Raw genomic sequence first — 14,391 nt, forward strand, 5'->3', positions numbered from 1 at the left:
ATCCTCTGCTCAAATAGTAATATCTGCCTTGAGATACTTACTCTTTAATTAGCTGTAATGCTAGTTAAAGAAACTCTTTGGTATGCAGACTCCTTAAAAACATGGAACATACGGTGGCTGCGGTAGTGCCACGTTATTACGTATATGCTATTGCCACCGCGAGAGCATTAATAGAAGATTCAGAAAGGTCATCAGAGGAGAGAAAGAATGTGTCTGCTAATTGCTATCCGAAGCTACTTTGAATAGTTAACCAGAGGTGGAAAATTAGTAGCTAAACTACAGTGTCAAATGTTGCTGAAGACTGCAGAGATTGAGTTCATTGAGTGACAGTGGAAAAGACCAAAGAATGAGTGAGCACGACACCAGCAACTACGTCTCTCTTCTCTATCTGCCACATTATCAACCTTTCCCTCTACCTTATCAGTTTGCAATCCTCACCCAAAAGTTCTCGCTCTGGTTAACTTGCGTTTCGATATCACCTCAATTCCTCTGACCATGGTCACCTCTGTCATCACCAACAGTCTCAAAGTCCACAAGAGCTGACTCTTTGGTAGATGTGATAGTTCCGAGGGTAAATTCATCACTGGCTTTGCTTGTAATGATGTCAATGCTATCGCAGGTTGTAGAGGTACTAATGTCTCAGTCATGACTGAGTTCTACATGGACTAGTCTAACAAGCGAGCTCACTTCAACCACAGCCAATCCAACAATTGCTGTCTTGGAACGAACTCGGGCATCGATAAATTGCAGTGGAGGCTGGCATTGCTATATGTCGATTTGGAAGCAGGTTGGGTGTAACTGGTATGAGGTTCCTGTGTCTGAGATTGACCTTTGAGTCGCAACCTGCCGCTACTGCTAAGACGATCTTCAATTGATGGTATCCAAGGGTAGTGTGACGGTTGGAACTTTGTTTATGCTCGGAGAGTCTTAACATAGGATTGATGGTTTGTTTCAGCGCTAGAGCTCGAGCTGTGAATTGGACGTTGAACTGGGTTAGCTCCATGGGGAACGCAGCAACAATGCTATTGTGATTGTAGCAGGTCTCACTGGAGCAAAAACTTGAGGATATCCAACTAGATAACCACTTGTCAGCTGTCTCACCATTTGAGACTCGGGCATGACCAGATATGTATCTAGATAAGAATCGGAGAGGACATGCAACGCGGACTAATAAACTACTACCAGTTATCGAGTCTCTAACGCCCCAGATCACGAACCTCTGATTTCGATATCTGATACATCTTACCTAAGGCTTTATAAGTATCGGCCGAGACTGCCAAATAACCAACGCTCGACCCAATCCTTGAACGCTTGTTTCAAGATCGACATGTTCCACCTATCACATATCTAGTAATTTTGCCGTACTCCACTCTTCAGTTGAATGTTCCACCCCTGTCGTGATAAATTGATTTCGCCAAGGCTAGCCGAAGCACGGAGCTGTTTCCATCAATCAAGCATAAGCATCACTGATGGCTTTCTTTAGTGGATACCAAAACTCAATAAAAATCTTAACTACGATTCGAACGCAGCCAGTTATCAGTGAGTTATAGTACGCTTTGCCTTTTGAAGACTGAATAGAGTCTATCTGTATGTGCAGCGAGAAACAGCCGTCTCCAGATATAACTTAAGAATGATAAAAATGACAAGTGATGAGCGATACGAACGGTAAAAAATTTCCAATTTCTCCGTCGAGCTGAACGTGAACCGAGCTTCTCATTGGCTAGCCAAGAAAATTTACGGCTGTTGAAACGTGGTGAAACCAGGGTGAACAGGGATATCAGCTGCCAAGAGAAACTAAACGTCTGAAATAGATTTTAAAGATAACGAAACAGACCAAAAGGAGGGAAAAGGGTAGAGAACGAACCAATGGCGACAGTTTTGGATGCAAAAAGAAACAAGGCCGGACGCGATTAAGGCCAGAATGGAACCGTTATGGTAGGATCGCGGGAGGGAACTTGAGACGGGAAAAAACAAGACCTAGGATGAAATACGGGACGGATGTGCTTGGCTTAGATCGAGAGGAAATCCATTCGATATAAATATCCTCAAAGGTCTCGCTCAAAGGTTTTCGAATCATCCATTCTTCAATCAACCCATTCCATTCGTTCCACAGAGCTAGTCTCACTTCATTCTTTCTTATCAACTTACTATCGTTATTTTCATCGCTTGCGATCAACTCTCATTCACTTCTTTCACTCCAACTCCATCAATATGAAGACCACCAGCTACGTTTCTGCTCTTCTCGGCCTGGCCTCCGCTGTCAGCGCCCACTACACCTTCGACAAGCTCACCCTCAGTGCCAAACAAGAGGGTACCGACAACCAGTACATCCGCAAGCACCAGAACGGTTACATGCCCACCAAGTTCAAGGGCATCCCCGACGGTTCCATCTCGCCCAACGACAAGGACTTCACTTGCAACAAGGGCAGCACCGCCTCCGCCGACGTCTTCAAGGTCAAGGCTGGTGATGAGATCGGTCTCAAGCAGGCTTTCGGCGGTACTGGTATGCAGCACCCTGGTCCTATCCAGGTTTACGCTGCCAAGGTTGACGATGCTACCAAGGCTGACCCCTCCAACCTCGACTGGTACAAGATCCATCAGGCTCTTGTCTGCAAGGCTGGTACTCCTGAGCAGCTCCGTGGCCCCTCTTGGTGCTCTTGGGATGAGGACTCTGTCCACTTCAAGATTCCCTCTACTCTCCCCGATGGTCAGTACCTCGTCCGTGGTGAGCACATTGCCCTCCACGGCGCTCACGGTGGTGAGGCTGAGTTCTACTACGCCTGCGCCCAGGTTGAGGTCTCTGGCAACAGCGCCTCCAGCATCCCCGGTACCTCTGTCAAGATCCCTGGTGTCTACAAGCAGGACGATCCTGCCGTCAACTTCTCTCTCTGGGGCTCTTCCACTGCCTACGACGTCATTCCCGGTCCCGATGTCATTCCCGGTGGTACTATCCGTGGTACTGCTGACGGTGCCTCTGGCGATGTCGAGAAGGTTGTCGAGGGTGGTGCTTCTTCTTCTGCTCCCGCTCCCGCTGCTGAGTCCCAGGACCAGAACCAGAACCAGAACCAAAACCAGAACCAGCAGCCCCCCCAGAACAACAACGACTCCGGCTGCAACTCTACCCCTTACGTCCGCCGCCACGCCCGCGATGTCGTCCCCCGCATCTAAGCCCCCAATCTAGTGAGAACTTGAGATTCAGACTCAGGCAATTGATTCCAGTAAATGCTTGAGCGACTGGCAAGTTTCACGCAGGACGTGCTGTTTTGGCAGTTTCTCGTTTACGGCATCTTGGAAAAGCATGATCGATAGTCTTGATGTACATGATAAGAAAGCCCTTTACTTTTACGCTGTATCTATTATAGTCCAGTTAGTTGTAATATACTCACTTTTTGGCTGACAATCCTATCTTTAATTCCATGTTTACTCCCATAACTAGTGCTTGTTCCTTTACAATGAAACAGCATTTTCATAGGCAGAGCATAGATCAGTTATCTACGTTGAGCAATCTTATAAACAATCTAATGCTCGTTAAAAAGGAACAATATTGTAAGTCTTATATATGCTGAAACTATCCATGGATTATATTACCGCCATAATACCCAGCAAAGTACATATACTGGTCATCCTGACCCTATACAGAAAACTGGGGGAAGCCATAATACGTTTGTTTCTACCTGTAGCGCCAGCAAGGCTTCCTTAGTTTTGGCATTTACTCTAATGATACCGCTGTGAATGGTGAAATGGTCAAGCACAAAGGAGGTCTATCAACTCACATTCAAAGCAACCCACGAGTCACACAGTGAACTTAATATCCCTCAGAATTGTCGTCGATTATGTCAGATCCAAGATTGCGTGCCAAAACTGGATGCTTCACTTGTGGGCCTCTCAACGTCTAACACGTTCATTCTTCTTGTTATGCTGACAGCAACCAGGTAGACGGCGCAGAGTCAAGTGTGCAGAAGAAAAGCCATCATGTCGTAACTTCTCCCGTTTCGGCCGCAGTTGCATATGGCCGGAGGCTACGGACATGGCGGATAGATGCCATCGCTTTGGTATGTCCAGATCGCCTTTGATGTCATCAAGCAGACAAAGAAATTTTGCATCCACTTCAAGATCGAGCTCCCCTAAAAATACCAACATATCGTCTTCCCAACCGCTAGTGATTCATCGCCGCCCGTCATTTCTTACAGCACCACATCCTCTTTTGCAACTGGATGTCGAACTCGAGCTGGTCTGCCATTTTTCAATTTCTACTTTCCTTCTATCATTCTTCCTACCTGTGATGGACGAGGCATACCTCTTGCGATGTAAATCACAATTGATGGAGATGATGCTACAAAGCAACAGCGTTAAGAATGCGGTGTTGGCCAGCTGTGCCTCGAATAAGCATACATCATTAGGCAACAACTGGTACGGCTGGTCGCCTTATAATATTACTCTAAAGCATTGAGAGAGCTCAACCAGGCGCTTTTGCAGTTCCAACAGGGAGATAAATATAAGCATTCGTGCTTGCTAGCAACAGTGTCTTTCTTATACGTCCATGATGTAGGTGTTCGCTCTTGTGTAGTTATATATGGATCTGCTGCTAAATTCTGACGAATGACAGATCTTGGGAATTGACCCCTCGTCTGGCCCCAGACATCATGTTACTGGTGCAATAAAACTCCTTTGCATGAGGGGTTAAGAACAGATACTTCTAGTATCAGTTACACGCTGTTTTGACCGTATTTTCGTCGAGAGCGTACTGTTCAAAGGCTTTCCTCTCTATACAACGGCCTTTTTGTCCATACTTTCGAATTAACTCTGGGTTTATCAATCATGCTGAGAACTTAGCCGGGTTGTATGCTTCTGTAGACTCCTCTTTCCCTGCACCAGTCTTGTCCTTGGTGTTCCCACGTCCCTCTATCGACTGATACTGAAGATAATAGATTGTCATTACACTCCGCAAGAGGAACTTAGGGAATGCCTGGAGACTTTGAGAGCCAAAATGGAACCCTGGGAGAACTCGGTGCTGAATAAAGGAGACGCGCAAATGATGCCAGCTGAACCTTCGTATTATAACGATTTGATGACCCTCACAGCATCACTGCTACTCGACCTGAGTTCAGAGACTCTAGCCCCCAAAACCACACATACTGTTGTTGATCAACTTGCTTTCACAAATTGTACTCAGCACAGGAAAGCATCCCGGTGGCAAGTTGGGCTATCTGTGGAAAATTTGAGACGCCCTCAAGAACATGAGAAATGGAGCCGCTGTTTTTAACGCCTGGCTAATGCGAACACTAGGCTATGGCGCTACGCCAATTGGCGAAATCACGATAATGAAAGAGGTATTAAGTTAGATCAGGCAACGTATATGATATGGCGAGATGCAAAGGATACAGGAAGAGCTAGACAGATTTAGAATAAGTAATCAGTTTTAAAATAGTTTCTTGGGGTATTGTGTCGAGGGCGAGACCAAGTATTAATCCCCTCAGGAGATGAAGAAATAGCTGTAGGAACAATGCCAGTAACCAGATGCCAGACGGGTGGTTTCAGATACATGTGATGGGTTACCGCGCGCCCGTTTGGTAAAGAAGAACGCACTTGGACACTGCCTATCCAAAGATAGTGGCTGTGGATGTATCATCCAGTATCTCGGTTTAGTAAAAGGCTTACACTATAATGTACCAAAGGAATTAATTCGCAATGCGTGCCGTAGTAAAGTACTATCTACAAGCTGGAAGCAGATGCCGACCCAAGAGGCCAAGTGTCAACTGCACTTACAAGTTCAATGGCTGGCGAATGTGTGTACTCTGTACCAAGACGAGCAACCCTTACCACGGGGCTCTGCTTGTGCTGCATTTCGTCAATAGTCTCGAGTTTTGCAATGGTGGTAAACTTGCTAACTTTAAGGTTGATGAGAATGATGTATATTGAAGCTATCTTTGGATCATCTCACTTCCACAAGGCCCATCCCTAGTATTCGCTTGAGGGAACAGCATCGTGGGAATAATATATATCCAAGCTACCTATGCTTGAATCATCTCACTTCCACAAGGCCCAGCAAAGTAACTGTACTGATCATCCTGACCTGATACGGAAAACTGGGGGAAGCCATTAGGACACTGGGGGGTCGAACATCCAGCTGAAGCGATCGCTTTGAAATTGAGACAGGAACCATCCGTCATGCTCTTAGCCCAGTATACACAGCCAAGGGTATTGTAGCAGGCGTTACAGCAATCCCTGTCGATATTGGTGCTACCGGAGAGGGCAACTTCATTGCTTATCATCAACTCTTGTGATTCGGGTAGGTCGATCTCAATTCTACCATAGGAAGTTGGCCCGCACGGGTTGACTTGGACGGTTGAAACCGGAATGGTTCTAGTAGTAGCTGTCTTGGTATACTCAGAGGTTGTGGTTGTAGTCGAAAACTTGGTCTTTTGCCAGGTCTCAGTAACCTTGGATCTCCTGGTTTTAGTGATGGTGGTCGTGATAGATGTTTCAGCAGCAATAGTAGTCTGGGTGGTGGTTGTTTCCTTGACTAAAAGTGTCTTTGTGGCAGTTGGAACTTTACCACCTGTGAGCTTTGTGATAGTGGTAGTCGTCAGGGGTCTGGTCGTAACTGTCCTGGATGCAGTTGTGGCGCTTGTAGAGCTAGTCGTCAAGAAACAGTCTTGGTTCAAGATCAGTTGACGTAATGAGAATTAGGTGTGGCTAGTAGACTCACAACAGTTGAGGGGAAGAGCACCCCTCTCGATAACTGGATCCCGCTTGAACCTAAGTTTACGGTCAACTGGTACGTCGCAGGATTGTTGCGCCCAAGTTGAGGTGGTTTTGGCTGTTTTGGTCCTAAAGCCTCGTTAGCTTTGATGAATCTTCAGATGAACATAAATCTTACGCTGGGATGGTGATGGTGGTAGTGACTGCCTGAGACTTGGTCTGAACCTTTGGAACTGTAGTGAAAACAATAGTCGTCTGGGTCGCCGAGATCACCGTGGTTGTGTAAAGTGCACCAATGACAGCAAGGTGCTTACTGCTCAGTATACGTGGTCAGCAATGCGTTCCCTTTTCTCATCTATCAGTTAACTCACGTCTGGGTCTTCGAGATTGTGGAAGTGCTAGTCTCGGTCGTAGTAGTTGCCGTAATCACAGTTGTGGTTTTGATTAGGGCAGGACTAGTCACTGTGGTGACATCAGTCTCAGCAGGGACGAAGCATGTACTGAGTGTCTTCGACTGAGAAGCTAAAAATGTTGACTTAGTTTAAAACTCGTTCTGTCTTTTAGAAATGGCCCATACCGATGATGTCCGAGCAGATCTCAGTAGAGAACGCAGGTAGAAAGGCGCAAGAAGAGGGGGGCGGCTTGCATGCCGGGATACTGGTATCTGCCAGCCCCACCTTCATTGCAGTAAGGTAAAGGAGTACAATGCTAAGAAAGAGCATCTTGAAGTGTTCGATAGTTCTTGTTGTGATTGTTGTGTATTGGTCAGTTGCTAATGGTTGCTAAGTTGGTGAAGAGAAAGTTGATTCTAGTGGGAGAAACAATTTGTATTTAAACGCAAAGTCTTAGGGCACTATGTCCAGAAATGTGGTTGCAAATTGCTCCATTCCCTTGCTACATAACTTGGCTATAGACTTGACCAGAAACGAATAAATCTATAGAATCTTGTGGCCAAATTAGATTTGGAGACATCCTAGAACAGGCCACGGCTTGTGAACAGAAGCATGGTGGATACACTACTGACAACTTACGGAATGATGGATAGATCATGAGCTATACGCATGCGGGAATATGAAGTAATGGCGCTGTCTAGACATTGGGGCGAAAGGTTGATATATCACGTTTGTGGTTTGAGCAGTGAAGACATATCGTTGAGGCTGATTCACATAGTAGTGTGATACTGAATTAAGCGTCTAATTACTATTGAATGTATATGAGCACCTGACAGCAACAACAGGTTGCATTGACCTTTTACTGATCGTTCCAGAATGTGAACTACTAACTGTTCCGAAGGAGAAATTGACTTACATCACATAGATGGGACTAAACTTCTAAGACCTGAATACTTCGACAACCGTACCTGCCGTTCCTGCGTCGGATAGCGCAATAAGCATTCAGTAGTGCAGTGAGTCCCTGAATGTGCCACAAGATGTCCCCTGTCCGAAATCTAGATCTCTTCTAAATCATGTCACCTCTGCGATCAGGAACCAAGAAGACCCATAATCAGCACACGCCTGCTCCAACACTCTACAAATTGCAACATGACTTTGGTACTTTTCAGAGTTGATGCTGGAATGGGAAATTCACGTCACCCCCACAACGTGATTGGACTACTTTGAAATGTTACAAAAGCGAAATGCTGCCGGATTTAGGTGGAAAGTACATAGCAGTGCACCACGCGTCGTACGGAGATGTCAAATCCAGCTTTCGGGGAATGGCCTGATTATGAGTCAGATTGTCAATGAAGTTTGCGCTAATCTAGTCGTTTTCTCGGCAGTTGGCCCTGGAACTAAAATTCTGACTCAGTAGTGCTACATGGTGTCTTGAGTAAGGCTGGAATAAGGTCGAGGTCTAGGCCGGCCTGGAACGTTCTCAACTTAGGTACATTATGTTACGTCCTTTTTCAACCTCGTACCCTAGACTGGATAGTTTATCATTTTACCGGCAAAACACAAGTAATATGCGAGCGGCAGATAACTAAGTTACGTGTTTACTTCCTGCACCAAGTAGTCCGCCAAGTTTCAAATTATAGACTCTGATCCGCAACTAGATTGATGATTTTTGAAGAACACTATACGTGTGAGCATCGAGGTAGTTCTGACATAATTTTTGACTGTGAAAAAAATAGTACAATGCGTTCTCGAACCTTCCATGTCATTCGATTGATCAGTCGGAATGCGATCCCTTTCTGTTTCAGCCACAGGGCTGCTTGCATGAGACTCCCTTGTATCGCCACTGTCACCTCACCCTTCCGATCCTGGAGGATTTGGCAACGAGATCAATCGAGGACAAAATGGCTATGGTTGGTGGGTCTGGTATTGAGTTAAACCCTATGACCAGAGACTGAACCCTTCTCGACGATCTTGCACTTGACAGTCCCGAGCTAGATCCAGCCACCTCTGAATTGGGTTTCCACTTTGGTATCCAAGGTGATCTTACTTCACGTTGCAAACAGCTTGATTGAAGAAAACAAAATTGATAAAATGAGAATGTTGAGCCTTCATGGATATAAAATCATGGTTCCCAGAAGTCCTGTAGTTGATACCAACGCCCAAGATTCAATACATTAAACTCCCTCATTATTATCAACACCCGCAATAATGGCACCATCAACAATGTTCAAGAACCGGTCCTTCACATTTTCCCCCTTTTCTGCAAGTCCCAATGATAGAAACTCTCGCTACCCGCGGAATGTTTCGAATGAGATTCGTGCGCGAAAAACTCCACTAATCGCGGTAATTGGAGTTGGCTTTGTTGGGGCGGGACTTATCGACTCATTTTCGTCAAGATATAATGTCCTGGGCTTTGATGTCGATAAAGACAGAATACACGATTTGAGAAAAGAATACCGCTCGCGGCCGAATGTCACACTAACGTCAACCGAAAGTGACCTTGGCAAAGCGACGCACTTTCTCATTTCAGTACCAACCCTGCTGCGTCTGGACAAATCGATCAATCTTTCTTATCTGGAAAATGCCTTGCAAAAGGTAGAGCAACATGCCAAACGCGGGTCTACTGTTGTCATTGAAAGCTCAGTCGCCGTGGGACATACCCGTGAGCTCCTTGGACCCATTGCGATGGCACGAGGACTTTTTGCCGGAATGTCACCTGAGGTAAGTAAGTTCTGTTGTAAGACAACGACACGGTGTGCTTATTTATCTACAGCGTATCGATCCTGGCCGGACTGACCCTCCGATGCAATCTATTCCTAAGATTGTATCAGGTCTTGATGATCTTATCCCAGGCTCGTTAGACGCCATACAGCGGGTATATAGCCACGTTTTTGATGTGGTTATTCCAGTCTCGTCACCTGAGGTAGCCGAAATGACTAAGCTCTATGAGAATTGCCAACGAATGATAGGCATTGCGTACGCCAACGAGATGGCTGATGCTTGTCAATCCCTTGGTATAGACCCATTTGAGGTTTGCCGCGCCTCAGCAACAAAGCCCTTTGGGTATTTACCATTCAATCCTAGCGCGGGCATTGGAGGTCATTGTATCCCAGTAAACCCTCATTATCTTTTTGCTACCTGCGACTTTCCACTCCTCAAGATGGCCACTGAAGCAATGGATAAACGCCCTGCTCAGGTAGCTGACGATATTCTACGAACCTTCTCTGGCGAAGCAAAAAACAGAGATTCCGGAGCGGAATTGGATCGCAAGGTACTTGTTGTCGGCGTTGGTTTCAAAGCAGGACAACGGCATCTCGTCAACTCTCCCGGATTGAGGCTTGCCAGAGAGCTCAAGAGATCCGGCCTAGCAGTATCGTTTGCGGACAAACTTGTGCAACAGATGGATGTACCAGACATTGGCCGCCTCGATGATGATGATTGGGTCGAAGGGAAATTGGGAGAGTTTGACTTGATTGTTGTGTGTCATAAACAATGGGGCATGGACTTTGCGGTGCTTTCCCGGCTGGAAGGTGTTGAAGTGCGAATGTGGTGTGAGTAGGGAAAATTAGATTTCATTCACTTTCACTCACTTTCAAATGAACTCAATTCAGAACCTTGAAGAAGGAATGCATCTTACTACACTGTGAGGTTAATTACTGTCGTACCACAAAGAATTGTCTAACAACTGCTAGCTGAAGACCCCTTATGGCATAGACGATACATTCCCCTACAATATCACTCATTGTCAAACTACAAACCTATGTATATTCATTATTCTTATCACGTACGACACTTAATCTGAAGAATGCACTAGTGATAATGTTGGTAACAGATAAAATTTATCATAACTAAGGTTGCATTCCAAATAATCGCAGCATCCACAGCTATCCTCTACTTTCAGAACTCCACATTGAGGGTCAGGAATGTAGAACACTGGGAGTCAAGTACTCAAGCTAGCTATGCTACTAAGACAAAGGCTGCAGTGAATTCCTTCGTTCTGCTTCGAGTAGATAGGGGGTTTAGGGAACGTGTCAGCGCTACCATTCATGGAAAACTCATTGCTTGCTAAGCGATGAGAGCACGTGCCATCGAAAAGATGGGCTGTCGCACTACCCGGAGTTATCATATGATGATAAGAGCTGGGCGGGGTGTAGCCAGTATGGTGATGTGCTGGTGATGGACTCTGTGTAAAGGAGGAGAGGGAGAGGGAGGTGTCCTCATAGCCCTCTGAAATATCTGTCGCCAGATGGTACAGGTCATTGTTGCCGGGAAGGAAGCTGAAGTCGATGGGATTTTGGGAAATATGAGGGTCATGAGATACGCCAGCTCTAGAGGCGAGAAGTTTCATCGCATCAGAGGTTGTTGTGGGACATATATCTATCCCTGTCATCTGTAAAGAAAACGGGCTTGGCTGACATTGAGCTGGGCCATCTTCGAGAGTCCGCAAGGTCTTCCTCAGCTGTAGTAGCTCTTTCTCTGTAGATTCGTTCCGTTGAAGTAGCTCCTGGATTGTACGGTCGCGCCATTGATTGTTCTTCAATTGTGCCAGTTCGCGCTCCAAGTGGATGATGTAGTCTTTTGTACGGGCACGAATTCTCCTCTGAGCTTCTCTGTCGCTAGCTCTCTTGCGGGCTCTTTGTTCAGAAGTTGTGATGCGACTCTTCCGCCGGCCTATGTTGAACATGAAATCAGTATATTTGGGTCTAGAAGCCGTTTTTCTCGATTTGCAAACTGGTATGTATGTACATCGCGATCTTGATTGTGCAACAAAGTGGGGAGTTGTAAACAAAAGAAAGGGCACAACTACATTCTTGCTTCAGTGGAGAGGATTGAGCAGGATCAGTGACCAATGGTTGCGACATGTTATACATGGCAATGAACGCGAGAGATCAAACTTGAAATTTAAAGGGTTAGTTAAGTGGGCTAACCCGAGAAAATATAAGTAATGCAGCTGAGACCAGTATGAATGTGTCTCATCTTCCATGTCTCGATCCATCGATCCATCGATACATGATACATGATACATGGAGTCTAGGCCCCTTGGTGAGTTGGCTATACACCAAAATAATTTACATTGCAATTCCCTCCCAGTTAAACACTGACAATCTGTACTGAGTGGCTGCTGCATGTATCAATATCAGGAATTATGGCGTCCTTTCCTACGTGTAATAATGGTGTAGTGATGTCTGGGAATGGGAGCCAATTGAGAATAAAGATCCGGATGTATTTTTACATTTTCTGCAAGTGATCACTAATTGTAAATTCAGAAATCTACTGGAATTAAGACACCTTGTGCGACGTGAGGGAGTCGAGACCGCCAAGCCTCTGATGCATGTCCGCGGTCTAGAATTCGATTACTAACCAATGTACTGCATCTTATCTGGTGCATTAGGTACCTAGAGAGACTGTATGAGATTTTGAGAAAGCTTATTCAAATAACGCCGCAACCACAGACAGGAAGGCATCATGACGTCCACAATACTGTATTGCATTCATTCTGTAAGATTGACTCTAGAGGTATACTCTCATCGAAGAACGAGACGAATAAGCGGATTTCGCCTGCAACCTCGCGGCAGAGATACCCATGGTTTCGAGACATGTCTGGCACTTTTACAATGCAGTGTAGTGTCTCGGGACACGTAGTAATGTAACCATGCATGTCATCTTTCACACCGCCGACAATAAGTAAGTAGATCAGGAATAAAATGCTTCATACAGTATAATTGTCCCGAAGGAGAAAATAAAATTTAGTCTGATTATTCTAGATTTACCACCTCTCGAGGCATCAACATAATAGGCCTAGATTCTGAGAACGTGATAACTTATCTGGTCCCTTGGTAGTTGCTGTTACCGTCACTCGGCTGAAGGGCAAAACCTGCAGGATTGGAAGTCAGACCATGTTTATGCGGTCCAGACCTAGTTTGGTTGCTTTTTCTCTTATTCCGTCAGAAGACATCACACCATGTGGCGTTCGCTGTCAGATGAGCTGCATTTTAGGAGCATGTCATGACCACTAGCGGCAAATCCCGCGAACGTGTTGGCGAAGCATTGGCAAAATAGGCTGTTCTCGTACCAAACACAGAAATCATTCACTTTCGGTTGCGGAATGATTGAAAGCTGACAAGGCAATCCCAATCAGTACCAGATTTGCATTCGGAGCCATTGACAGGCAAACATTATAAGAAGTTAGACGAGAGCCTGGTTTGAAGATCTTCACATACATTTACAACGACTTTGACGACCCTAAGGGCCCGTAACGTGAACAAACCAGAGAAAAGATGCATTTTCAGAATCTTCTTTGCATTCTCATCGCACACCAAGTAGCTGTGGCTACCACAACATCAGCAAAACCCGCTACCCCGTCATCAGCAAAAGGCAAGGTGCCTAAGATAGACAAATGTGCAAGTGCTGCTTTGACAACTGAATTTTCGGCTGGGTTCAAGCAGCCTCACCCTCCAGTTATTCAAGCCGAGTTCACAACTAGCTTTGTCCAGCACAAATGGTAAGCTTTCAGCCGATTTCCCAATCAATCAACAAAATTCTAACTAGAATATAGGAACCAGAAGATGTCATCCATATCCACTGGCTTCATACATAATTTGCCGTCGAAAGGTCTTATCCTGGCTGATCAAGTCGTCGATGGGATGTTAACATCATCGGTTTTCGATTACAACAATGTCACATATGATGACAACGTGGACCATACCATGACCGTGTTTCAGAACGCATCAAAGAGTCCCGTAGTCTGGAGGGGCTATGATGCCGTGAGCTTTCCTATCCTAACAACCCAGATGCTCGTAAATGGGGACGCCGTCTTCATTGGGCAAGTGACTAGAGATTTTTCTGGTCGCGGAGTAGGCGTAAGTTCTTACTGATATCTGCTAGGGAGTACATGCTGACATTGAGCATAGTGGATGATCATGGATCGAGGAAAAAATCCTCTGACCGTCTACCTGAATCCTTGCAACGTTGCTATTGGGTATGATTACTTCCTGCGCGATGAAAAGACTCGAGTGGTGACTGAGTTCTTCAACACAAACATAACTGCGGTTGCGCAACCCAAGCTAGAAAGTATTATACACACATGATCCTGTAGGGGAAGGAGAATTCAGGATTTATCGCGAAGTGGCATATCAATATTAGCTTGGAATGTGGATTTTGATTCAAGACTTAATTAGCATGAGGCCACTATAATTTAAGCTTATGGAAATAAAACCTTATGTTCCTGAACATTAAGAGGCACCTGATAATAAGGTTTCCATCTTGAAATACACTTTTCAAGCACTATGACTCCAGT

General features: G+C 45.5%; 4 protein-coding genes across 4 annotated transcripts; 3 read left to right on the forward strand and 1 right to left on the reverse strand.

Annotated features, from left to right (window-relative positions):
- Window positions 1-2,211: 2,211 nt before the first annotated feature.
- Window positions 2,212-3,168, forward strand: FPSE_07993 (uncharacterized protein; the record flags this gene model as incomplete). The annotated part of the gene is made up of 1 exon (XM_009261111.1): window positions 2,212-3,168. One exon carries the CDS (start codon window positions 2,212-2,214, stop codon window positions 3,166-3,168), a length of 957 nt encoding a protein of 318 aa, XP_009259386.1.
- Window positions 3,169-5,473: 2,305 nt separating this feature from the next.
- FPSE_07994 (uncharacterized protein) lies at window positions 5,474-7,424 on the reverse strand (the record flags this gene model as incomplete). Its single annotated transcript, XM_009261112.1, has 7 exons — window positions 5,474-5,614; window positions 5,767-5,888; window positions 6,032-6,655; window positions 6,710-6,831; window positions 6,881-7,015; window positions 7,074-7,224; window positions 7,280-7,424. The coding sequence occupies 7 exons, from the start codon at window positions 7,422-7,424 to the stop codon at window positions 5,474-5,476; spliced, it is 1,440 nt and encodes a 479-aa protein (XP_009259387.1).
- A 1,878-nt stretch (window positions 7,425-9,302) lies between these two features.
- On the forward strand, window positions 9,303-10,653 carry FPSE_07995 (uncharacterized protein; the record flags this gene model as incomplete). Its single annotated transcript, XM_009261113.1, has 2 exons — window positions 9,303-9,815; window positions 9,868-10,653. The coding sequence occupies 2 exons, from the start codon at window positions 9,303-9,305 to the stop codon at window positions 10,651-10,653; spliced, it is 1,299 nt and encodes a 432-aa protein (XP_009259388.1).
- A 2,719-nt stretch (window positions 10,654-13,372) lies between these two features.
- FPSE_07996 (uncharacterized protein) lies at window positions 13,373-14,182 on the forward strand (the record flags this gene model as incomplete). The annotated part of the gene is made up of 3 exons (XM_009261114.1): window positions 13,373-13,596; window positions 13,651-13,954; window positions 14,006-14,182. The coding sequence occupies 3 exons, from the start codon at window positions 13,373-13,375 to the stop codon at window positions 14,180-14,182; spliced, it is 705 nt and encodes a 234-aa protein (XP_009259389.1).
- Window positions 14,183-14,391: the final 209 nt, after the last annotated feature.

This window comes from Fusarium pseudograminearum, chromosome 3 (assembly GCF_000303195.2).
Source record: "Fusarium pseudograminearum CS3096 chromosome 3, whole genome shotgun sequence".
In the NCBI taxonomy this organism is placed as follows: domain Eukaryota; kingdom Fungi; phylum Ascomycota; class Sordariomycetes; order Hypocreales; family Nectriaceae; genus Fusarium; species Fusarium pseudograminearum.